This window comes from Corvus hawaiiensis, chromosome 2 (genome assembly GCF_020740725.1).
Source record: "Corvus hawaiiensis isolate bCorHaw1 chromosome 2, bCorHaw1.pri.cur, whole genome shotgun sequence".
NCBI classification, from domain to species: domain Eukaryota; kingdom Metazoa; phylum Chordata; class Aves; order Passeriformes; family Corvidae; genus Corvus; species Corvus hawaiiensis.
In genome coordinates, this window is record NC_063214.1 from 119,714,254 (window position 1) to 119,739,420 (window position 25,167).

At 41.4% G+C, this 25,167-nt stretch overlaps 1 protein-coding gene across 2 annotated transcripts in view; it reads left to right on the forward strand.

Moving 5' to 3' along the window:
- DSCAM (DS cell adhesion molecule) overlaps nucleotides 1–25,167 on the forward strand; it is a 434,764-nt gene that overhangs the window by 384,171 nt on the left and 25,426 nt on the right. For both annotated transcript variants that reach the window (XM_048290724.1, XM_048290723.1), the window contains exons 24-30: nucleotides 2,546–2,644; nucleotides 3,223–3,411; nucleotides 4,173–4,463; nucleotides 9,412–9,588; nucleotides 16,516–16,546; nucleotides 22,290–22,405; nucleotides 24,760–24,909. In XM_048290724.1, the coding sequence (XP_048146681.1) occupies nucleotides 2,546–2,644; nucleotides 3,223–3,411; nucleotides 4,173–4,463; nucleotides 9,412–9,588; nucleotides 16,516–16,546; nucleotides 22,290–22,405; nucleotides 24,760–24,909 (1,053 nt within the window). The remainder of the gene's footprint in view (nucleotides 1–2,545; nucleotides 2,645–3,222; nucleotides 3,412–4,172; nucleotides 4,464–9,411; nucleotides 9,589–16,515; nucleotides 16,547–22,289; nucleotides 22,406–24,759; nucleotides 24,910–25,167) is intronic.

Genomic DNA, 25,167 nt, shown 5'->3' on the forward strand with positions numbered 1-25,167 from the left:
TTACAAATATCACATGTATCATTTCAATATTACAAAATTCAGAAAGACCTGAAGCCCTTTAATTTAGCTCCAGAAAAGCTATCAGCAGAAATTTGCCTCCGTACTGAGACCTTGCACAAAAACTTCATTATGTAGGCGCAGAAATTTATTATGAGGTGAATATGAGGAAGCATTGGAAATGAAACCTCAGTACCCCTTCAGCTAATGCATTTCTCCAGCTACATTTTATATTCATGTTGAAAAGCACAAAGTGCATCCAGGATGGTGTTGATATGTACAAAAGCAGGGACAATATAAGAATATAAAGTAAGAGTAATGTGAAGCCTGTGTATTCACATACCAAGAATTCACTGTGCAGAATTCTTTGCTCACTTGCACTAAAGCAGATTCTACAAATGCTTCAACTGACTGCAAATTTTTGTACCAGAGTGGACCATCACTCTCCTGGATGTGGCATCTACACTTCCAGTACAAACATATGAGAGCACAGCGAGAGGTTGTTTCCAGTGCAGTCCCCTTCTCCCTGCATAAACCTTTCCACTAAGCCTTGGAACAATCATGGCAGATATTGGCATATATCAGCTTACCTACAACCCAACAGAAACTAAAGGTGCTCTGCAGCAATGTCTGAAGCATGACCACAACAGGAAGTAGGGAGAGAAGACACCAGCAAATGGAAACCTTATGTTTATATTTCACTAAGTACTTTTGTAATTGCATCTCTTTGCTGTTATTGAACTGCAGCAACTAAAAGCAAATCAATATTACTTCCCTGAGGGACAGACAAAGAATGGCTTTTAATATGTGGGACCACCATTTTTTGTAGATAGGGTGAAGCTGTGATGAAAGCTTTTACGATAAATCTTTCCCAACACAGTGTGTGCAGTCTCTCTCCATGGAATTAGCCAAGTCCCTCAGAATAACAGAACAAATCCATCTCACACAGAGAATTTTCCTTTAGAGTATAAACTGTCTCTTTTGTTTTCTTCAGCACTCTTTGGCCCTGTGAGGGCAGAAAAATCAACTTCTCTTTGAACTAATCCATAGCTGCAAACCAGCAGACTCTGCCTTATATCAGGACACATTATTCTGCAATCTGATGACTTGAACATGAACTGCAGTGGGGAGCTTTTCCTGGAGTTTCACTCTGCAGGAAGAGCTGGCCCTTAAACATAAGCAAAGCAAGCAATGTCCTCTGGCAGCAGAGTGCTGGACACAGCAGAGCATTTGGGACTTCTGTCCTGCCTGGCTCATGGGCTGGTCTTTGTTGAGCAGTGAGTGTCAGGACAAGGGCAGCTCCTGCCAGCACCAGTCACTGACACCACCACCCTCTTCTCTCCCATGCCAGAGGAGCTGTGGCCATCCTGTTGTCTCTCCTCCCCAGCTTTCCATCCTATCTTTGCCACTGTTTCTCGATCCTTCCCCAGCACGGACTGTCCATACCTCACTCCTTGTTCTTGAGGCAGAAAAGCTCAGTTTTGTCTATGTTTATGACAGTTCCCAGTCCATTTCCAGTCCCAGTTCCCTGTGTCAATTCCCAGTCCCAGTTTGCCCTACCCCATGCAATTTGTTGGGATGTGGCATGGCTCCTTCTCTGCCCTTTCATGCTGGAAGAAATTCCTCCGGGGAGGGTGGTGAGGCCCTGGCACAGGTTGCCCAGAGAAGCTGTGGCTGCCCCATCCCTGGAAGTGTCCAAGGCCAGGCTGGATGGGACTTAGAGCAATCTGGTCTAGTGGAAGGTGTCCCTGCCCAGGACAGTGGATTGGAACAAGACGATCTTTAAGGTCTTTTCCAACTCAAACCATTCTATGGTTTTCCTCCAAAGAAAACCAGGAACTGTGAAGTGGATGAGAGTTGAAACCTCTGTTTTATTCCTGCACTCAGTCAGCAGCTGGTCCCTGGAACCTTGTTTTTTTACCCCACAGATTAGACACAACCATAATGTTTATGGGGAGCAGCAGAGCTGAAGTGTTTCCAGTCTTTGCTGACAGAGTTGGGAATTCCTTATACCAAAAGCCTCAGTGGTCTGGAAGAGGTCATGGATGTACCTCCAGTCACAGATCTACCTGTGCTACCTAATTAACACTTAGAGTTGCACTGGAAGAAGCTCTTGATATGCACATTTTTCATTTTTACCATAATAGGCTGCAAACACAGGAATGAGTGCAGCATCATTTGCAACCGCACATCTGCTTCCTGCCACTAAAATTTCATCTTCTCCCTAAAACAGATATCAAAAACAATGAAAATTAATGGCTGGGTAGCTCATGCGCCATTGAGGTCTAACAGGACAGACACAAAAAAATTCAGAGAAAAGCAAAAGTTAAGAATTGAAAGACAAAATTGTGCATAAAATTAAATAAAAAAGTGTGAGCTTGTCTGTTCTTGTCTTAAGCAAGGATGTCAGCTAAACAGACACTTTGACAGAAATAATTTGCATTTTTTGCAACTCAAAACAGCTATTTGATAAATGACTGTTAGAAGTGATTAAGATCGTGTCAAACCATTTGATTGCATTTTCTATTTTTAACTATTTCCCATCTAGTTCCACCAGACCAGCCAAGACTCACTGTATCCAAAACTACATCTTCCTCTATCACTCTTTCCTGGATACCTGGAGACAATGGTGGCAGTTCTATCCGAGGTAATGTAATTCAGGTTAATTGCTACTTCCTAGTAAATTATCATATGCTGATAGAATTAGTATACAATTATGAATGGCTCCAAAAAAAAAAAAAAAAAGAAAAACAACCCAATCTGTATTGCTGTCAACCCTTAATGTGCACTATCATGGTGATAACAGCTTTCAGTGAATTGCAGTTTGTCTTTGTGGTGGTTTATTCATACATTTAATCACTTTCTCCCAGCATACCCTCAGCTGTTATGACAGTTGCTCTATCTGATTTTCCAGGCGTGTAATCTCTAACCACTCATTTTGGAGGGTCCAGGTTCATCATCTGGTTGTTGCTGATTGAAGGGTCCTTAGAAATATCCATCCTTTTCTTTTCCCCTTGAAGCAATCATAAAAAATTGTATTTAAGCTGTTGTCAGGGTAGGCAAAATGCATTGCCTGGTATATTTTAGTCAGGGGAGAGCTGTATATTTCCCTGCATATGGGATTTTTTTTCAGTTTTATTAGGTCTTTAAAATGCCTCCTTGGATTACCTGAAGGGTTTGTGCTTTGTGCCTGGCTTACCGTTGCCATCCGCACTTTCCCTCCAGGTTATATTTTGCAGTACTCAGAGGACAACAGTGAGCAGTGGGGCAGTTTCCCCATCAGCCCCAGTGAGAGGTCCTACAGGCTGGAAACACTGAAATGTGGCACCTGGTACAAGTTCACTCTGACTGCTCAGAACGGGGTGGGGCCAGGACGCATCAGCGAGATCATCGAGGCCAAGACGCTCGGCAAAGGTATGTTGGTTCCATCCCCTTCACCCTCCTAAATCTTCCATCCCCTTCACCCTCCTAAAGCTCCTGCATTCTGCTGTAGGTCTTGGTTTGATGAGAAAACAGGCTTGGATATTTTAATATTACTGGCTTTGGAAACATTTCCAGCTCTGTCCATGCTGTGACAAAAAAGGCTGTCGCTGTGAGACGTGAAGCCCACACGAGCTGATGTGCTGTCCTTATTTCTCTAATAATTTTTTTCTAAGATGGGTTGGGTGTCTCCACTATCACAGACTATAGCAATTCCAACTACTTCATTGCCATGAGGAAATTGTCTCTTCTCTTCTTGTAAAAATTCAGGGGTTTATTTGTCTGGATGTTGAAGGAAGACAGGGAATAGATTTATGTACAACAGAAATGGAGCCAGTGTCTTATTTCTGCTCCAAGGCAGCATTGCAGGAGCTGTGCAAGCAGCATCCTCTGAACAGGAGAAGTGTGAAAAATAAAGGAAAAGTCTGCGCAAAGTTCTGCAAGGCAAAACAAAAAATATTTTTTGAGTGGATGTACGGATTTTTTGTTCCTCATATTGATTTGAAAATCTGGGTTTGTGACTCTGGCACAAAGCAGGAAAAACATTCAAGAAGGAGGAGGGGGAGAAGTTGAATATATAGATACTGAGTTAAAACTAAAGATTGCCCTAAAAATTATTCTCTTAATTTTATATTTTGGGAGCCTTTTACCTGCAATATTTAAGCATTTTGTCTGGAATATCCCATTGCCTCTAGAGCCACAGTTTTCCAAGGAGCAGGAGCTCTTTGCCAGCATCAACACCACGCGAGTGAGGCTGAACCTGATCGGCTGGAACGATGGTGGCTGCCCCATCACCTCCTTCACTCTGGAGTACCGGCCCTTTGGGACCACAGTCTGGACAACGGCCCAGAGGACATCCCTGTCCAAGTCCTACATCCTGTATGACCTCCAGGAGGCCACCTGGTACGAGCTGCAAATGAGAGTGTGCAACAGTGCTGGCTGTGCAGAGAAACAAGCCAAATTCGCCACGCTCAATTATGATGGCAGTAAGTATTTCCTTTAATTTACACCTCAGATACTCACTCATTGAGTCTCATATGTGATTTTTTTTCTTTTTGCTCACCTTCCATTTTTCCCCCTCGTAAACCCCATTTTGAATCTGCCAACCATGCTGTCAGAGAGGTAAAAGTCTCAAAGTTGTAAAACAGCTCCTGACAATAGGCTGCCAGGCAGAAAAGAGGAATTGTTTATTTGTCCTCACATCGGAAAAACTCCAGCACCAAAGTCAATCAGCCATAAGACACATAACCACAGCACATTAAGAGTCATTAGTTCCAGTGGTTACAGGGGCCTTTCCTAGTGTTTCATGCACCTTTTCCATGAAATTTTTGTCTCCCATGGAATTGGTTCCTGCAGCCATTCACGGCGACGTCTGGCCTCATTGCCATTCCCTATAACACAGCCCAAAACCCATTATGGGACACATCAGAGCAGCCAAGCAGGTTGTCCTCTGGGAAAGCCTCTGGATAACAACCTCCAAGGGCAGAGCAATGGCAGTGCAATTGTCCCTGCTTGCAGACGGGACAGTGAAACTAATGGCCATGACAGATGGCTCTGTTGTGCCCAGCAGCAGGGCATGGACAATGAGGGAGTTGTTGCATCCCACCCTTCTGCCAGGGGTTACTGCCCACCCTGCAGAACCCAGGGCACAAGGGCAAGAGCAAATGTGCCAGTTTGTCACTCACCCCAGCTCAGGTCCTGCCAGGCTGATTGGAAGGGATGGTGGCACATGTGCGGTCCTGGTGGCTCCGTAGTGGGAAACGGCTGCGTTCCTGGCAAAAAGGCAGCACAGATGGCTCCAGATGGCAGCCTCTTGAATTGCTCCAGTGTGAATTGCCAGAGCTCTTCTGGAGACATCCATGTAAAATCTTGCTGTGTTGCCAGGGATGTTGTGCTGTATTGTGCAACCACTTGGCAACATCTGTACTGTTAAATTAAACTACAGCCCTGGTGAGCAAGTTCAGTCAAGAGCTGATGGTTGTGACAGCACCAAATAGGTAATTGTTCGTAACTCTGTGTTGGTAACACGCCTCCACATGAACATCACCACTCATGTACAGCTCAGGGCAGAGCAGGGTCCATTCCCAGGCAGAAATGTGGGATATGACTTAAGCAGGGTTTAAACCTCAGCACCTGGCACATCCTCTACTGCTATGCCAACCTTTGTGCTGGGTACTCAGCAGTTCTTGCAGATAATTAATCACGTGTGCCCTCACCATTTGGAAAAATATCATTTTTGGTAACCTGCCACACAGTCCTCGTGTTATTTCTGACAGTCTGGAAAATTAGGAAAAAGATCTTTCCTCAGCACTGCAGAGGCCCACAGGAAACCAGGATCTAAGCAGTTACTACACAAATGCTCCAGGTCTTTCCAGGCAGATGAGGGACTTGTTCTACTGAGAAGTGTAGCTGTTGTCAATAATAACTCTTTCAAGTATTAGGAGTTAATTTCTTGTCATTTTACTTAACCAAACCTGTTTTGGTTTTGTTTTCCAGTATCTCTGTACAAGCAGCACCCAACTTTCAGTTGTTCAGTTGTCATTACATTAAGACTGATGGGGGCAAACAGTCTTAAGCCATACCTTTAAATGAGATTATATCAAAGTGTAGATCCAGAGCCTTAAATTTCCACTGGTAACACTGAAATCTAAACTATTCTTACAGTGATCTAATTGGAAATGTTGTCAGGCTCTGCTCCATGATTGGGTGATGATACTTACCCTGGTTTCACACATTGTGACCTGCACACCCTTTGATTTTTGTATTTTGCTCTATAGCATCTTTGAAAGGGAGAAAATGAAACAGTAAAAAATATTTGCAGCATTACATTTCCTGGGCCACTGCTTCTGGTCAGCTAGAAAAATTCCCATTTGTGATATTGCTGGTTTTGTTTGTGAAGCATGCTTTGCCAGGACTGTATTGTGCCTTTGAGAGGCAGAGCGAGCTCAAATACTGACCCTGAGCTTATGAGAGGAGAACATGGATGGAAAAGCAAATTTCAGTTTTCAGATTTTCTAGATTTGTTAGGTTTGGCTCCGAACTGAAATTATAAACTGATGATGATGATGATAATTTTCGTTATTATCATTCATATCAGTATTTGATGCAGGAATTTTTGCTTCCACAGACAGGGAATAGTTTGTTTGCAGAAAACACGGCAGTGGAAACTTCTTGGCCAGGTCCCCTTTTCAGTGCCGTGCCTCTACCTTTGATTCACCCTGTGACGTGAGATGAGATGAGATTAGCCCCTTCCAGCTTCCAGGGGTCACAGCTGCCCTTCGGATAAAGCAGATACAAGGGTAGCACTTTGAAGATTAGATAATACCGAGTATGAAAGTTCTGGGATGCCGAATGCTAAGAACAAGCTTAGAAGCTTTAGCAGCCTTAAGATAAAGCCTTTGTAAAGTTTGCAGAAATCCCGGAGTTGCATGGGTTTGGGTCACTTTAGGCTGCAGCAGCCAATTGCTGTGTGTGGGAAAGCTCCTGAGGAATATCATGGCTAAGCATCCTTCCCCTCAAATCTCTCCGTGCTGAATTAGGTCAGAAGGTTAATGACCAACCTACATGCAGCTTTTTGCTCCCTGTTCGTGGGCATTTCAGTAACGATTTCCAGCTTACAGGTTTGCTGACCTCCCTGCCCCTTGTTTTTCAGAAGCACGCAATCCATAAGGAGATATTTTTAGCCCTGTGCAGCTGCAGTTGTGGAGCGCTGCAAAGGAGCTTGCCGGCTCAACTACTCAGTAGCCCTGGCATTAATTCAGATCAGCTCTAAACTCTGCTAATTGATTCTGACCCACTCAGGCACTCCCTGCCGTGAAGGACACAGGAGAACACTCCTGAATTCACAGGGTGCAGTGGGAGATGCTGCAACAAAGGGGAAAAGGGGGTCAGAGACATTCAAATTACAACTTCTGCGAGGCACCAATCAGGCTAACAAAGGGTGATGGTGAACCGACCTGGAAAACCAAACAAACCCTCCCCGTTTGTCTGGCTCTTAGTCCTGAAAAAACCTTTGACTATTCCACTCCCAGCCAGCACCTAGAATGACAACAAATGTTGAAACGGTGTTTTCTCAATAGATAGTAGGATTAATTTTTGGCAATTTCTAATGCAATTGCTGAAAAGCAACGAATGGATGATGTGAAAACGTGCAGTACGATTTTTTAATTGAGCTCTAACTGCCTGTATATAATGTCATGAGGTTTAGATTTGCCTAGGAAGAGGTATGGATGGTGATAATCACATATCTAATCACGTATCTTCAGGTTTAAGTGAAATAAAGGCCACTCATCATTTGATTTTCATCAAAGTATTAAGGAAAGCAAGACATAGTTTTAGGCAATCTTTAACCTGATGGTCTCTGTGACTAATTCAGAGAAAATTTTGGCCCTTTAGTATCCAGAAGGGTTTAGGAGGATTTAGGGACAGTTATTCGTATTACCTTCAGGAGCTTGAAGTTCTTTCCATTTCTTCATCTAATAATTTTATTTGTCTTTAAACTAGTGCAAAGTTTGTGTCTCAGGGCAAGAAGAAAATATCCTGCTGTGTGTTCAAGAAATGGAAAATTAGAAAAAAAAAAGGAGAAAATTATGGGGAAGAACTGCAGTGGAACATTAGAAAAATATTCCAAATGCAATTGTAAGAAAACAAATTTTCCAAAGTGCCTAATATAGGTTTGGATGGTTGTAGCTTTTCTTTTAATCTTTGTCCCTTTAGGGAGCTGCTCTTCTCTTTATATGCAGCTGAAATAGTTCTGAAAAAACCAGGACTTAGGATTCCACATTTTCACTGTAGTTATGACACTCACACTGTACTGCACCAGACCTCAGTTTTTTATTCTGATACTGTATGGCACATAATGACATACATCACTTAATGCAGCAATTAAAATGTAAAAAGGATGTACCTGTTTTTCTCTCTCACCCTCCTTTCCTTTTAGCAAGTAAGTAGCCACTTTTATGTTTCAGTAGCTGGTTAAAATTTAATAGCTTCCATCCAAAGTCATCACAGTTCACAATACTTACGTGTTTCTACACATTTCAAGCAAATCTGCATTTTCTAGCCTCATTTGTGGTTGCATTCAGCAGTCTGATAGTAATCAGGAAATGAGTGAGAAGTCTTCCATGACTAAACAGCCTTCCACAGAAGGTGCAGCATTCTTCTCATGTCCCTTAGAGGGAAATAAGAAAAGAATTGAAAAGTTCAAGTATTATATATCACCAGGAAGCCAGGTATATTCAAAATGCAAATATGTCCCAGAATGAAAAAGTGAGCTGCCTGCCAGTAGTTGGTAGATTCATTTCCCTCATTTCCCTCTCAAAATTTGATTGTTTCTATCCAGCATTACTCTCTTGTTTTACTGATGAGTATAATGTCAGACAGTCTTTAGCAGATTAGTATCAGGTTGGCTGTCTGAATTTCAGATCACTATCACTGCTGCACCCTTAGAATTGATAGCAGAATGTTTCTGTGCAGAGGATTATTCTGATGTATGTGGCACAAAATGAGCTTTGTCAAATGCATTCCTTGCACAGGAAAGCCCTGCAAAAATGTCACAGCAGTGCTATTTCCCCATAATAAGGAATAATAAACACAGGGAGGAATTCTGAGGTCTCTTACAGCTTTTTAATAATTTAATAGGACTCAAAATTAATCATAGTATTTAACTGTGTAACAGACATGGTTTTCCTCAATCAATGAATGCAACTCTTCTGGATTTCTGATAACCTCTGAGTCTCTGCAGTCAGTCCCTCATTACTGTGAGCCTGGTTACGTGTTCATGGCCGTTAGAGACACAAATGTAGCATCCACCCCAAACAGAAAAATCCTTCGGAATGTTCTGCCTGCAGCTGAAGCAACAAGGTGCCTCATTCCCTGAGAACTCAATCTTTTGTCCTCGTTAATAGGCCTCTAATACCATGACCCTGTTTGCAGGTACAATCCCTCCTCTCATTAAGTCGGTTGTGCAAAGTGAGGAAGGCCTGGGAACCAGCGAAGGGCTGAAGATGCTGGTGACCATCTCCTGTATCTTGGTTGGGGTCTTGGTGCTGTTTGTGATGCTGCTGATCGTGAGGAGGAGGAGGAGGGAGCAGAGGCTGAAGAGGCTGCGAGGTAGGATGATGTCTGTGGAACTTCTGTCTACCTGAACAAGAAAATAGGAGTGGGGCTGCATGTGACCAAACTGTTCAATCCCCAGTTGGGATCATTTCCTGCAATACAGAACAAAGTGTGTGTGTTTTCTACAGAAATTCCTTCTTTTTCACTTGGTCATAAGTTTCTAAAGAAAAATTATTAATATATCCATTATTATTTTGCATGGGGGAAAGGAAAGTGTTTCTCATTGGTTTGCTTTCCTTTTTTTGTTGTTTGTTTGTTTCCCTCAAAGACCTAAAAGTGGATTTGGTTTGAAGGGTGAAATCAGATGTTCTGAAGAGGAGGGAATCTCAGTTTTCCAGCAGATGTTAACCATGATTTCCAAGTTATAAAATGAAAGTAGCCAGATGTTGGTAGGCTAGAAAACACAACCAGATATTCTCAGCTTTGTTACCACGTTTTTTCCCATGGTTTTTAAAATGGAACTTATACAACACTTCATTGTTCACTGACCTTTCATTGTCACTGATCCCTATTTTCCTCTAAACTTTATTCAAATTCAGTTGTTTGTTATGTGAATAAGATTTAGATCTGTGAATTCATTATTATTATATTTTTCATTATTGTTATATTCATTATATTATATCATTCATTATTATTATATTCATTTATCATTTTTCTAGTAAATACCCCTGGCTGAGCCACAGCCAAGTTTTTGACCCTCGCAGTCTGCCACTGTGGCCCTGTAGCTTTTGCAATGGCACACTACAGCAGAACCTTCCCTGAAGGAATTTGGGAAAAAACCTTTCAAATCTAAACCTGAATTAATAGTGAAACAATTTACCATCTGCAAAAATAAGCCTATTTTTTTTCCAGGAGCCACCAAATTGTTTAGCTATTTGTATTTTAACCAAAATATGATCACGGTATTTATTAGAATCAGGGCCAAGCCTATGTTTTCCTCCTGACCTTCCTACTCATCTCTTTTTTGAGTCTAATTTTTTACTTTGTAACAGTATTTTGGAGTTTCTAAAAAAAAAAAAAAAGACAGAGGGCATGGGCAAATTCATATATTAAAGAGGAAAACAAACCTTATGGTTCATTCACAGCCCTGGAAATCAGGACATCTGGATGCTTTAGCTTGTATAATCACTTTTTCTTCAAAACCTTGTAAGCCCTTTACCTCCCCAGTATTGTTTGTTTTTTTTTTCATTAAAGAAGTGTGGCAAAGAAAAAGAAAGTGTTATCTTCTTGGAAATACTGTGGAATTCCATCCAGTAAAGAGCAGGACATCTCGAGCCCTTTGGCTCTAGAAAATGATGTCTGTGCACATTATTTTTTCATGGTTCATTTACAAGTAGTCATTGTCTTGAGTTACAGTCCCTAAAGGAGGGCTGATGATCACTGACCAGGATGGCTTTTGCATAACATAAAATTTCTCTGAACTATTTCCTCTCAAAAATGAGGAATTTAGAAAAATACCAGAGCTTCACTTAAATATAGGCAGTGGTAAAGATCTCATCAGTACTTTTGATAAAAATAATCAGTATTTAACCACCATTTCTGTAAAAGTTGTGTCTCACTTATCTGAATTTGTCAAGCTGCAGCTCGACACCCCATCTGGTCCTGTTTTACTTCTCTACAGTACAGAGGTTCTTTTTTGCATCATTTTCAGTCTCCAAGGATATTCTTTCCACATGGTGGTAACCATTTCTTAATGTTTTAATTGGTAAATGAAACAGATTAATATATTTTAATTTTCCTCTGTAGTTTTCCCATCATTTACATCCTTAACATTTTCTCCACTGAGATCATTTGCCAGTTCTCTGATTGCTCTGCAGCAGCAAAACATTCCCTGCTGTACAGCCCTGGTTCGTGTTCTTGATATATGACCTTATGATCCAGATTATTTTCTTAGTGATCTGGCACTTTCTTTATATTTTAGCCACCAAATTCTTGTGTCATTTTCAAACTTTTATCAGATGTTATTTTATTTACTCCAGACCACTGATAAATGTTCCAGACAAAAAATACTGAATAATGATTCCCTGCTTAAAACTGGGGTCTGAATATGTTGAATTCCATGTAAAATGGCTGCTGTGGTAATTCTTGCATCATGCTACTTTCTGTTAAAATGCTTTGAGTTACCAAAGCTTTATTTTAGAAAAATATAAATGTGATCTTTTACTGTTATTTAATCATATCACAGTGAGAGTTTTTTTCAATGTCATTAATTCTCAGCAAATTTTAATCTCATTTAAAAAATCCACTTTGTTTGACATGGCTGCTTGACCACAAGTCTGTATTGATTGGCCTCAATTATCCTTTTAATTCATTTCATTAAGCTTCATTCAATTTTTTTAAATTATTTTTTGCATTGCCAAGATCAGATTGATAGGACTTCAGTAATTCAGAATTTTTTTGCACATTGTTTTTGAAGACTGATCCCATGTCAGACATTTTCTGCTCTTCTGGAAGTTACTTCGTGTTCTAAAAGTTTTCCTGACAATTATTGCTGTTCCAGAGAACTCCTCACTAAGTTCTCTAAAACAAATGTGTGCAAGTTTTTCTGATCTCCTAACTAAAACATAAATGGTTTGCTCTAGTAATTGTTGTAATTAACTTTCATATAATTTTTGAAAGTGAAATATCACATTTTCACTTGGTGGCCATGATCTGCTGGGGTTTCTTTGAGGCACAATATTCATTTTTCCTAAATCAGGATTCCCCTACCAACTTCCCTCTAGTCTACATCGGAAAGAATAATCTCCACTGTGGGACCTTCTAAAATAATTTGTGCAAGTTGCAGATGTAAATCTTGCTTTTGTGGCTGCAGATGTGGTTTCTGTGAACCTGCTTAACAAAAAGGAATGGGAATTGCAGGTTTATTTGCAGTGTGCTCTGCATGCAAATGTTTGTATCTTTGCTTATGGACAATGGGTTTGAGCTTCCATCTCTGTTGGCAAATGCAGCATAAGAACAGAAGTCTCCAGTTTTGATCTTTTTACCACTTGTCTGGATGTAGGGACAGTTAAACATTTTTCTTCCTCCTTTATAAAGATAGCAGAGTCTTCAGCAAACTCCTGCTTTTTGCCCAGTTTAGTAGTTCCACCAGCCAGGTCACAAAAAAAGGTCACTTGGCTGCTGGGGTTCATGCAGCCATTCAGTAGGTCAGCAGATATTCTCAAAGAGAAGCCTGATAGCTTAATGCTCCTTCTCCTGGCTATTAACCCAGCTCTGCTACTCCTGTAATAGTTTTCCCTTTGTTTTTAAATCCAATTCACCTTAACGCAAGCACAAAGGGTCAGCGCGGCATGATAGTTCAGGAGTGGCAGGATGCAATTTAAAACTCTGTCACTGTCCCTGATTTCCCAGGGGGCAAACCCAAGTGTGTTAAGAATTTTAAAGGTGGCTGCCCCAGCATAGGAAAGTGATGGCTGTGGCTTTTTCACTGAAGTGATGCTTGGCTGGAGCAGAGATCATCCCCTTCCCTCTGTCCTCTCTGCCTCCTTCCCAAGCCCTGCTTTCACCACCTGAAAACTGGGAGATGATAGGACATAGCCAGGGACGCTGGCTCATTTTAGGAAGCGTTCTCAATTTGCTGATCAAAATGGTACTGCAGGAAATGCACATCAAAATCCCTGTTCATTGGTTTGTGACAATAACATTTCTCCTGGAGCTGAAGTTTTGGGCACATGATGTTGTCATAGTGAGGTGCCCAGCATAGGGAGGACGTGGAGCTGCTGGAGAGAGGCCAGAGGAGGCACCAGGATGAGCAGAGGGATGGAGCAGCTCTGCTGGGAGGAAAGGCTGCGAGAGCTGGGATTGTTCAGCCTGGAGAGGAGAAGCTTTGGGCTGAGCTCAGTGTGGCCTTGCAGGGCCTGAAGGAGCCAAGAAGAAAGATGGAGAGAGACAATTCCCAAGGGCTGGAGGGACAGGACAAGAGGGAATGGCTTCAGACTGACAGAGTAGGGTTAGACAGGATATTTGGCAGGAATTGTTCCCTGGCAGGGTGGGCAGGCCCTGGCACAGGGTGCCCAGAGCAGCTGGGGCTGCCCCTGGATCCCTGGCAGTGCCCAAGGCCAGGCTGGACATTGGGGCTGGGAGCAGCCTGGGATAGTGGAAGGTGTCCCCGCCCATGGCAGGAGGGTTGGAACTGGATGATCTTTAAGGTGCCCTCCATCCAGAACTATTCAATGATTCTGTGATGTTCAGTTACTTTTAGGCTTCTGGGTTTTGCTCTGACAGACACATAAGAGCCCTTTATATTCCTGCCACCTTTGTCCCATCCCACAGCAACCTGTGTGCCCGTCATTAACTCCAGCAGTGCTGCTCACCTTTTGAACAATCTGCTTGGGTAATTAGCAAATTTAATCTCAGCTGATGGAGTTTTTTCCCTTCAGTACTTTTTCATTCAGCTTTCAATACGTAACATGGTGTTGCTGATGCCTCATGTTATTTTTGCCTGTAGGTGCACAATCTCCTGTGCACCCCTTTAACCAAGGATCAACATGTGTTAAGGAGCATTTATGTGCCACATACATGAATTGGTGTGAATTTTTTTCCAGCTGCAGCATGGAAATGATCTGTGTGCTCAGCAGCACCTGAGAATATGTGAGGGAGGTTGTCTTCCATTTAAACCTGATAAAGAATTATGAAAAGCAAACTGAAGTACATTGTAATAATCTTCAACTTTGGCCCTTCTGCTTTCCTTGAGTTGTGAATTCCTTGCACAAATATCCACAGACTTGACTTAAGGAGGCAGCAATTGCTTCAAAACCTGCTGGCTGAATGAAAACAATGTCTGCATATTAAACCACCCTGATTATGTGTGCCAGAGGGAGAACATGTGCACAGTGTCTTCATGATCCTGGTGCTGCTAGAATAGCAAAAGCATCATAAAATTTGCTGGGGGGGAAAAAAAAAAAAAGCATTACTTGCAACCAGTGTCATTATTATTATTTTTTGGGTTTGTTTGGCTTTTTTGTATTCTTCAACAGAACTGTGTCCCCTTCCTGGGTTTTTAGATGCCAGTAACAAAACTCATTTGGGAGCAGCAGTGTTGGTCTTTTGGTTTATGAATGATGGCAAAGATATTGTCATCTACTAGGTACTGCCACTTACAAGGGTTAATGGCAAATACAATCTCATTCCAAGTGAAAAATAGGAATTCTGAGTGCCCAAGTGGAGCACTGTTTGGTTCAGATGAGACACCTCAGATGAACCATCCTTCCCTCCACCAGGAATCTGCCGTGCTTTGCTCTGGAAAGGGATGGAGGGAGGTTAAAAATGGAGGAGTGGAGCAAACAGACTTAGAGGGAGCACAGAATTCCAGCTTCTCCAGTGGTAGGTGAGGAATAAAGCTTAAGAAAGGCAAGCTGGCACTGTGTCCGATAAATACAATGCAGAAAGTGGATAAAAAGGGTTTTGGTGTGTTTTTTTAATGAATAAAAAGAGCTCTCTGTCCATTCCTTTTAAAAATCAGTACAACACAAGCTATAGAGATGTGTTAAGATGGTGGCTTTTTTCTGCCTGTATCCTTGGAATTTTAAAGGCAGGACATTTAATAGGATCACAAGTAAGGAAATTGTTGTAGGTCTTGGAGGTGATTGAGGAATAAAAAAAGGTGGGATTGAGAAAACAAAGACAAATTCAGTAAATGTCTTGGCAGGTGCTGGTAGATTTACAAGAAGCAGATAAAAGAAGAAATGTAAAGTTTCATAGAAGAGAGTCATTTGAAGACTTAGAACTTGGAATTGTTTTCTTCTCAGATTTGCTTCACTTGGTTGCACAAAAGGCTGCTTTGTTGCTGTGTGATAAACAGAAGGACTTGGGAATCAGCATTTTAAGTGAGTTTGTTTAGCAGCAGACTGCAGGAGAACAAAGCAGAGCTGCCTGGTTTTGCTGGATGATACCACAGAAATTAGTGCATTATGTTGATAAAGTTTTACAGAAGCCTACCTGAAAAACCAAACTTCAGCTGTCTTTTGAACTGATAAGTATTGAAATAATTATAGCCCCAAAGGATTTTCTGCTAATAATAGCAGCAATGACAAGAACAGGAGGAGTATTTTTCCTTCATCAATGTCTCACTTTGCAGGGCTGATCCATGTGGGAATAAACCATCCTCTGTTTCGTTGTGTAGACCATACTCTGAAGGCCCAGCAGTAGTTTTGTTTTATTGTTACTGGGAAAATATTCATATTTGAGTGCAACCAAACAAGTTTGTGCCGGGGAAGACTCAGCTAAGACATGAGGAAGAATTTCTTCACTGAAAAGGTGGTCAAACACTGGAAGGGGCTGCCCAGGGAGGTTTGGAGTGCCCATCCCTGGAGGTGTCCCAGGAAGGGCTGGAGGTGGCACTCAGTGCTCCGGGCTGGGGACAAGGTGGGCATCGGGCACAGCTGGGCCTCTTGGAGGTCTTTTCCAACCTCAGGGATTCTGGGATTCTAAATTGACTCCTTGGAGACCTCCCTTGCTCAGATCTCCATGCAACTACATTTGGTTTGGAAATGACAGGTTGACAACTGCTCACCCAGCCTGGCTTTGGCTCCTGCCTAGAGATGGATATCAAAATTCCTATTTTTTTGCATTTTCTTCTTCCTTTACCTGTTCATTTGCTACCCACGGCATGAAGGAACTGAGATTCCCGTTATTTGTTAAATTGTTCCTACTTCTAATATATTTATGTAGTCTTTTCTAGTTAAGCCAATGGTAACTTTCATTTCTCTAATCATCTTTGGTGCTACTGAGGAACTAAACAGGACTGTATGGGGCAAAAATGCAATTTTAGCAAAAGTAGGGACTTTTAGACACTCTTTGATTCTTTCCACTGATCTGAGAAACAACAGTGGTCTTGCACATGGCTGATTCAAATCACTTGCTAATAATGCATCTATCAAATAGATTTTCATTTGTGATGACATTTCTTCTGTTTTATTCTAGATGCAAAGAGTTTGGCCGAAATGCTTATGAGGTAAGAACAGATTTCATTTTATCATTTTTTGAGATTGAAAAATGTCTGTCAACTATAGCATCCTATTTAAGAATTGCTGGAGGGACAAATGGAGAAGTAAACTTTTTATTCCTAAACCCTTTTCCAAAACACACCATTTAAGAACTATGATGGTGAGACATGGGAGAAAGAAGACACTTTGTGGACAGTGTGAGGGGCTACAATGATAAAAAAACTGAGAACTTGTGTTAGTAGATTAAATCATAGAAGCTATGTAGGTCCATCTGGACATTTTTCCTACTCTGAAAAACATTTTCATAATATGTATCAAAATAATTGCTCTTCAGAGACTGTCTGATTAAAGGCAATACATTTCTGGCTGTGAATGTCTCTAAACTTTGCAGCTCTGTTTATGTAATTCATTATTGTTAGCTGCTTATACCCAAAAGTATAAAAGAGCAGGTAAATCCATTTATTATTTTTCACTTCTGTTCCATCAGCTCAGCATTCAGAAATCTAATTCAGTTGTTGAATTGCATCATAATGACTATTCTGGCACCACAATTTTTTCAAAGATGGAAATTTCATATCCTCGATGTTTATTGTTTTGTCTAGGGAAAATATTGAACTTTAGAACCGCTGCATATATTTGAAACTGGGATCGCCAAGGGATTATTTTTGAGTTCAAATGAATTTTGGGTTGCTAGAAAATATTTTTTATATTCAAGCAACAAATTTGAGAATGTCACAGATATTTCACCACCTGAACCACACTCCAAACTTCCTCACCCCTGATAAGCTTCGCTTCTGTTGTAAGAATATACTCAGCAAAGGCATGGTGACAGATGGGTTTGGTGTAAATTCAGCTCTATGCCATCATATCTGAATAAGTCCAGTGATGTTAACAGGACTGGTCATGCAGGCCAGGTCATCCCCTCCCTGTCTGCCCGTGGCAGCAAATTGTGGGATTTGTTAAATCCGCTTCAGGAACGTTTGCCCTGGTGGTTTCTGGTGCCACAGAAGACAGCACGGATTAGCGCACGCAGCAATTCTGTTCCCTTAAGAAACCCAGCAGGGACTGGCTGAAACCCCTGGATGGAGACATTCAGTCCCAGTGACAACCACTCAGAACCCCTCTGCAAAACTGGTAACGCTCTGCCCTAACCCTGGTTGGCTTCACAAGAGCCTTGTCGCCACTTCTGCAAGGCCATTTCAGAGTCCCACTCCTCTGACACTTGGAGAACCTCACCAATCTTCCAGCAGAAGTGCCCAGGTTTTACCCACCTTTTGCTTTGCTGATGGTGGCCTTCAAGTTAAGAAACTTTTGTCCTCCCTAAGTTTTGTACTCAGAGAGCAGCCAGGTCTCCTCTCAGTCTTTAGTTCAGAGCTGTTTTTCAAGGTAACTCATCTGCCACCATTTCATTTGGCTTTTCCTTTCACCAGCATTGAACTATGATCATCAAGCCAGGTCCTCTCATATTCATCTCATTTATTAACAAATAATCTTGGTTTTATTACATAGGCATATTTTATATTCCTTTTCTAAAAGTTTGAACAAAGGCAAATGACTGTTAAATCAGAACTTCAGAGGAAGTAGGGGATTACATTTGCAGACATGCCAGAGCTTGGAAATTTCATTTGTGACAAATCTGTGAAATAACTTCAACCCAAACCTGAGCTATCCACAATCACCAGATATCCCTGAAGATGTAGTATGTGAATAACCAAAGGATAATAAGCCCTCTCCAAAGCAACAGTCACATATTATAAAGCCCCTGATATTTTTTATCTTTTAGATTCCACCAAAATCTGCTAAAATAAAAATATCAAGAAAGGGGGTATTTGGGGAGAGGGCAGCAAAGATGATTCCCTGCTTGGTAGGAAGGTGTGAGGCCTGGAGAGGGCTTTGTGTATCTTTCCCTTTGAGGAGATTTTCATGAGTATGTGTAAAGCGGATTAAAAATGGAGCTTTGGCCTTTGCTTTGAGAGTTGCTGGCTTTGGCTGTGTAAGTCGAATGTCTGTGGAGCAGGATAAGTCAGCAGTTTAATGGGAGCTGCACAACACAGTCTTGATACCTTAAACTCACAAATAAAAATCCCTGCTGCTGTATAAGCACAGCTTTTTAATGTTTCTTTTGGGTGAAGCATCAGTCCAGCCATGCTCTTTGTAACAGTTCACTGTGAATCAGTCTAGCAGTTCACTGGATTTTTAAATTTTGAACACAAGGTGAAGAATATTTTATGCCCAAATATTCTGATTTAGTTTCCCATACGTTTTTACAACAAACTGTGGACTCTTTCAGAATGCCTTGTACAATGTACTTGCTCTGGAAAAGGCCCTTTTATCCACAGACTCAACATAAAAGCTGTACTCAGACCAAAAGACCACCTGCCCAAATACTTGTTTTAAATAGTGGCAAAGCAGAAACTTTAGTAGAGTAAAAGGATATAGCAAAATACTGAGAGAGCTGGGATGCTCCAGGATGGAGAAATCTTTGGGGAGGTCTCATCGAGGAATTCCAGTACCTTAAGGTACTGGAAAAGGGCTTAGAAAAAGGAGAGGGACTTTCAATATGGGCAGACAGTGACAGGACAAGGGACAAAGGTTTTAAACTGAAAGAGGGCAGGTTTAGATTAAATATCAGGAAGAAATTCTTTACTCAGAGAGCAGTGAGGCCCTGAAACAGGTTGCCCAGAGAAGTTGTGGACTCCCTATCCCTGGAAGTGTCCAAGGCCAGGCTGGACAGTGCTTGAAGCAACCTGGGATAGTGGGAGGTGTCCCTGCACATGGCAGGGGGTTGGAATGAGATGATCTTTAAGGTCTTTTCCAACCCAAGACATGATTCTGTGATTCTGTGACTCAGTCTCCTGACAATTTGGAGCTCAGAGATTCTTTGAACCAGAGGGAATTAATTCTGTTATACACAGAACCTTACAAGGTCTGACAAGTAAAGAAAAGCACATGCTTATGTTTGGGAATTTTATGTCTGTAAATATAGAAAAATAAAGACAGATACCTTTTATCCCTTTAAAGAATGAATCATTGGACCCCTCATCCACCAGACCATTAAAATATCTTTTTGCCTGAATTTAGGTTAGAGAATACTTGGACACCAAACTTTAAAATTGAAACCTTAAAACACTTTGCCCTGTTTCCAAGCCCTAGAGGCACTTCATTGCTGTTGGCACTTTAGGTTTTTATAACTTGAAAGCGGAGCTGTTGTGGTCTGCAAAAAAGAATTCAAAATACCCTGAGCCAGAACGAGACAGCATCCTAATCAGCTACAAGCCTCCTGCTTCTGCCAGTTGCCTGTGCTGTGTTTGGACACCCCATGTCACTGTAGTGCTGCATGCAGGGGAATTAATTAGATCAGCAAGGAGGAGGAGAGACATCCCACAAACCAAGGAATGACTCTCAAGCACAGCAGGGAATATTCCTGAATATAGAGGGGCCTGGGTTACAGTTCTGGCTTGAAGGAACTGTATTTTGCAAGAAGCTATCCATGGAGTCAAGATTGGGATTAGGAATTCTCTCTTGTCAGGTGAGCAGTAAAATTGCAAACTGGGAGAAGCTCTCCTCCTGCTCCCTGTGGTGCAAACAGTGCTTCCTGTGTTGGTTGAGTACTTTCTAACAATGGAAATACAGAGCATTCATCCTGCTGAAGAGGCCCTATCTCAGACTGGGATTCTGGGATCTGCATTCTCTGAGCAGGAGTCTGATTCCATCCCTTTGTCTCCTGCATCCCTAATGAGTGCAGAGGGGTGCAGTGATGCATTTGCCAGACTCAGTTATGCACTGCACAGATTCTATATGTATCTGACTCTGTGTATTCTTTAACTATTGGATTATTGAAATTGGACATTAAAAAAATCATTTTCCTACTTGAAACTGAAAGAAGGAAGGTTTAGATTAAATATTAGGAAATAATTCTTTACTCAGAGGGCAGTAAGGCATTGGAACAGGTGATCTTTGTTTGCTCTATGACCTTGGGCAAGCCCAGAGCAGTCCAACTTTCCAAGGGCCCATATTCAAGCATATTTGGCATGCAGATAAAATATGACTCTCTGATTCTCTTAACATTTCAGCAACTTGAGTGGCATCCACTCCGTGCAGAGACTTGGAGAACACCAGTGTGGAATTTATCTGCATTTGATAATACTAAATGTCTTTGAAAATTTCTGTGCTTGGTAAGACCCTGTGATGACTATTCTCCACTGATTATATATGGAGAAAAGTCTGGAAGCCTTGGGAGGCTCTCCTGATACTTTGATTCCATGATGATTGAATGATGATGAGGCACCAGTTGTGGCCTGTTTGAATGCATTTCAAATATCCATGTGTATGTGGTGGGAACAGCACCATCTAATCATCCAGGAGAAGACAGAGACATTAAATTTGGGAGGTATGGATGGTATTAATGCTGGGGACCACGAGAGCAGGGAAAGCCAGGAGCTGGAAATCAGAGAGGTGCTCCCATGTGCCTTGTGGATCTCACCCTTGGATTTGGAGCAGAATCCCTGACCACATGGATAGAAAAGTCCTCCAAAAAAGGACTCCAGGAGAATCTCCAAACCTGAGGCAATCAGGTCTTGCTGACATGGAGACACAGCAGGAAGTTAACACAAATTTCCTAGTGATGTGGGCTCATCACACGTGGATTAATCTCCTGCATCGAGGCCCCACTTGTGGAGGAGCTGAGCTTATCACTTTAACAGTTCTCTGCTGATTCCATTAACAGCAGTAATTCACTGCCAAAGCAGAATTAAACTGAGTGATCTGCAGCTATTTCACACTAGAAAATGAGCCTCCACTTGAATCTTACAGCTCTTTGAAGCCTGAGCACTTGGATCACACTACTGGCTGATTTGTCTCAACTCTCCTCAGCCTCCCTGCATGAAGTATTTGCAAATATTTCATTTCATCCAAAGAGTAATTACATCTAAAAGGGCAAAACGTTCCTGGGTTTTTCGCACAATCTGAAGGTTTCTTGGTGCAAGCTCTGTGCTGGAAATGACTGTGGCACTCGGTTTTACCATCCATTTTCATTTGCTTTTGGTAGACAGCTCATTTAAGAAGTCATTTTCTGGTACACAAACTTAAAAATGAAGTTGTTTCAATTTGCATGATGATAGAATAATTGGTTTATATTCTTTTTTAGATTATTGCATCAATCAATTAGACATAATCCATGAATGTAAACAAGATTTGCAATTTTTGTCTTGGAACATCAGTGGGACTAAAGCCTTAATATATTTTATGCAATCTATTAATAGTCTGCCTAGTGATTAATTTGCTTTTTCATTTATCCGTCGAAGTGATATTTGCAACTTAGCTAATTAAAAATAGTGAAAAAATAAAAATACAATTAGAAATTACTCAAGGCATCATTTTCCTACCAACCTGTTTGATCAGCTGTGTGTTGCTTTACTCAGCTTCATGAATAATAAAAGAAAAGGTCCACCTTCCAAAGTGTTTTTATTAACTTCATTATGACAACACTTGAAGAAAGCAGCGGGAAATTTTCAGATTCCTACTGATAGAGGACAGACCCCATCCCTCTACACTGTGCAGTCATCTAATAATGAATAAATAAATTAATACCATTGTTCTGAAGAGGGCAAAATCAGATGTAGGAGTGGTTTTTGCTGATTATGGTTGAACTGGGGTTTTTTTTTGAGCTGGACAGATTGAAAACGAAGATGTTTGCAAATATCTGTTCCTTTAGGCTGAATGTTAACATGTTCACTTCTCTTTTGTTGTCAGCAAGAACACCAGGACGTCAGACACACTTAATAAGCAGCAGCAAACACTGAGGATGCACATAGACATTCCCAGAGCACAGCTGCTGATTGAGGAGAGGGACACGATGGAGACCATTGGTAAAGCTGAGCTTTTTTTCCCTGGTTAATGTAACAGGCTCTTCTAGATGGAATCCCTTTACTCCACACCTTTTCCCCGCTGCACACATCAAGAAAAAAGAGCTACAAAGTAATTTGAAAGCTGAACTGTTTTGGTTTTTTTTCTCCCCTTTGAGTAATTTCCCACTAAAAGTAATCTCAGTATAGAATCTAAAATAATGCAGGACATTAGGAAAATGAAACTGTTGGAAAGAGTTTCTTGAAGAAAATATAATTGAGGACTGGCAGTTTTATGATTTTCATTCTGATTTCCCATTTGGCTCTGACGAGGCAGTTGGATCACTGACATTACTTGAAAGGAAAATGAAATTCTGAAACTGCACTCTCAGTATATGAAGGTTTGCTACAGCCAACTTTTAAAACTTACATGTTGCATATTGTATCCACCTGTTCATAGCACATGGTATTTCAACATTTTGATCAGTTTTCAACTTCTGTGTATCCATGCAAAATTCAAATCTAAACTGTTTGATGCAACAGAAAACACGATTTCTCATGGGGCTGGCACTTAGCTGAGCTGTCACGAGAAATAGAAATATTTGGTGTTGAGTTTTTTCCCCAAATAATTTAAAGATGTCTGGAAACCCAAAATAGAAATGCAGCCTGATGTCATGGCTGAATGGGCACACACTGGCAAGACACTCCTGACTGACCTTGTTAGACTTCTAACTTTACTTTTTTTGGATAAAAATCTGTGTAAAAGAAGGTGATAATGTAACAGCCTCCAGGGATGGTGTGGCCACAGAGGAAAGTCAGCAAGCTGAGAGCAGCATCTCTACACCTCCTGTCCATGCCCATTCCAGGTTTGAAAAAGAGACCTACTCTTTACCTAAATTTGGACTTTTTAAAATCATTATTTGAGCTTCCCAAAGTCTGCCCTTTGTGCCAGGCTTCATCCTAAAGACTACTTTAACTTTTGAGTGGCAGCTGCTGAGCAGTGGGAGGGTTACAGTGAAAATACTCCTCGAGGCTGCATGGCAGCAATGAGATCAGGGCCTTGGTAAGAGGCAGCTTTCCACCCAGAATAAGCAGGGATTTTGGCAGTGTTTGATGGAGCTTGCTGCCAGGAGGCTTTATTCCCAACCTGAATAAGAGCTCATCTTTTGCCAGAGTGATTTGATTCCTAATGTTATTCTATTTATAGCCTTCTTTGGGTAAAAAATGTGAGTTATGTTATTGTGCAGAACTGTCCTCCCTAATGGTGTCTTGTCAAGTTAAAAAAAAAAAAAAAAATCCAAAACAAAAACCAGGAATGCTTAAAAGAAGTGGATCAACCTCTGCTGACTAGTAAATGCCCAGAGGTCCTACTGCTGCCAGTCCCCTTAGAACACGTACCAAACTATATAGCACAGCACAGCAGGAAATCCTTGAGGCTTTTATTGCAATTCTGAATGGATAAAAGACTGTAAAGAATGCAAAAGAAAGTCTGATAGCACACCAAATAGTTGTTCTACAAGCACAAAGGTAGTGAAAGATTTATCACTATGAAACCATCTGTGATCAATGGGACAAGATTCCTCCTTGGAGCAAAAAAAAAAAGGTATGATACAGAGATCACAACTGAAAAAAAATAATTTAAAAAAAGGTAAGCAAGTGCTCTATTGTACTGGTATCCTGTAATGATCAAGGTCTGTGTAGAAATTTGATGAGTATATCCTACCCCACAGGGAAGAAATAGAAGCAGAACCACACAGCAGTAAATATCAGTGCTCACCTTCTTCCTTCCCAAGGTCAGGCTTAATCTCACACCTTTATTTGAAGCTGCAAAAAAAGCCAGTCCTAGGTCAGGGTCATTGCCTCTGCAATATTCTGTCTCTGCAGAAAAAAGGGAGAGAGGGTTAGTTAGCAACACCCCCTAACGACCTCCTTTGGGGAAGATAGGGGTGGTTTCACTGAGGACACTGCTAATCACGTTAATAAAAAGAAATAAATGGAATATGTTGTTGAAGAGCTCATCTGAGCTCTCTGAAAGTGAAGAGGGCAGTGTTCAAAGGATGGGGATGAAGGAACTAGGACCAAAAATGATTATACACAAATCAGCTTTTCAGGAGGATGTTTAACAGTCTGCCTCAGTTGCACATCTCTAAGGTGAAATCACCAGGAAAAATGAAAGTTATTCTTTAGTTTTATATGGGCTTTGAGTTTAAACCCAGAGGCTCCTTCCCTTCAAAGCCACCTCAGCCCTGCAGAGAGCAGGCAGCTGCCTCTGCCCGTGGTGTCACTGGGCTGTGAGTGCCTGGGGACTCGCTCCAAAGCTCTAATGAAGGCAAAGCCAACACTCTGTACTCATTATCTGATTATTTTTCCACTTACAGATGACAGATCAACGGTTCTGCTCACTGATGCTGACTTTGGAGAGACATCCAAGCAGAAGTCCCTGACTGTCACCCACACGGTCCATTACCAGTCAGTGTCACAAGCCACAGGGCCACTGGTGGATGTCTCTGATGCCCGGCCAGGAACAAGTAAGCACGTCAGAAAATAAGTTTTTATCTGGAGAGGAGAAAGCTATAACAAAATAAATACTCTGCTCCTGCATTTGCATCCTCCTCCTTCTGTCTGAGAGTGGAGAGAAATCTATTTAGGTCAGCAGAGGACATTTCTTAAACTATTGCACTTAAGTGATTCAATATGGGGGAAATTGCATATGCATCTGAAATGGAGGTGTAATTTGAAATAATTCATACCTGGCCTTCATTAAACACACTGCATGCTAGATTTTA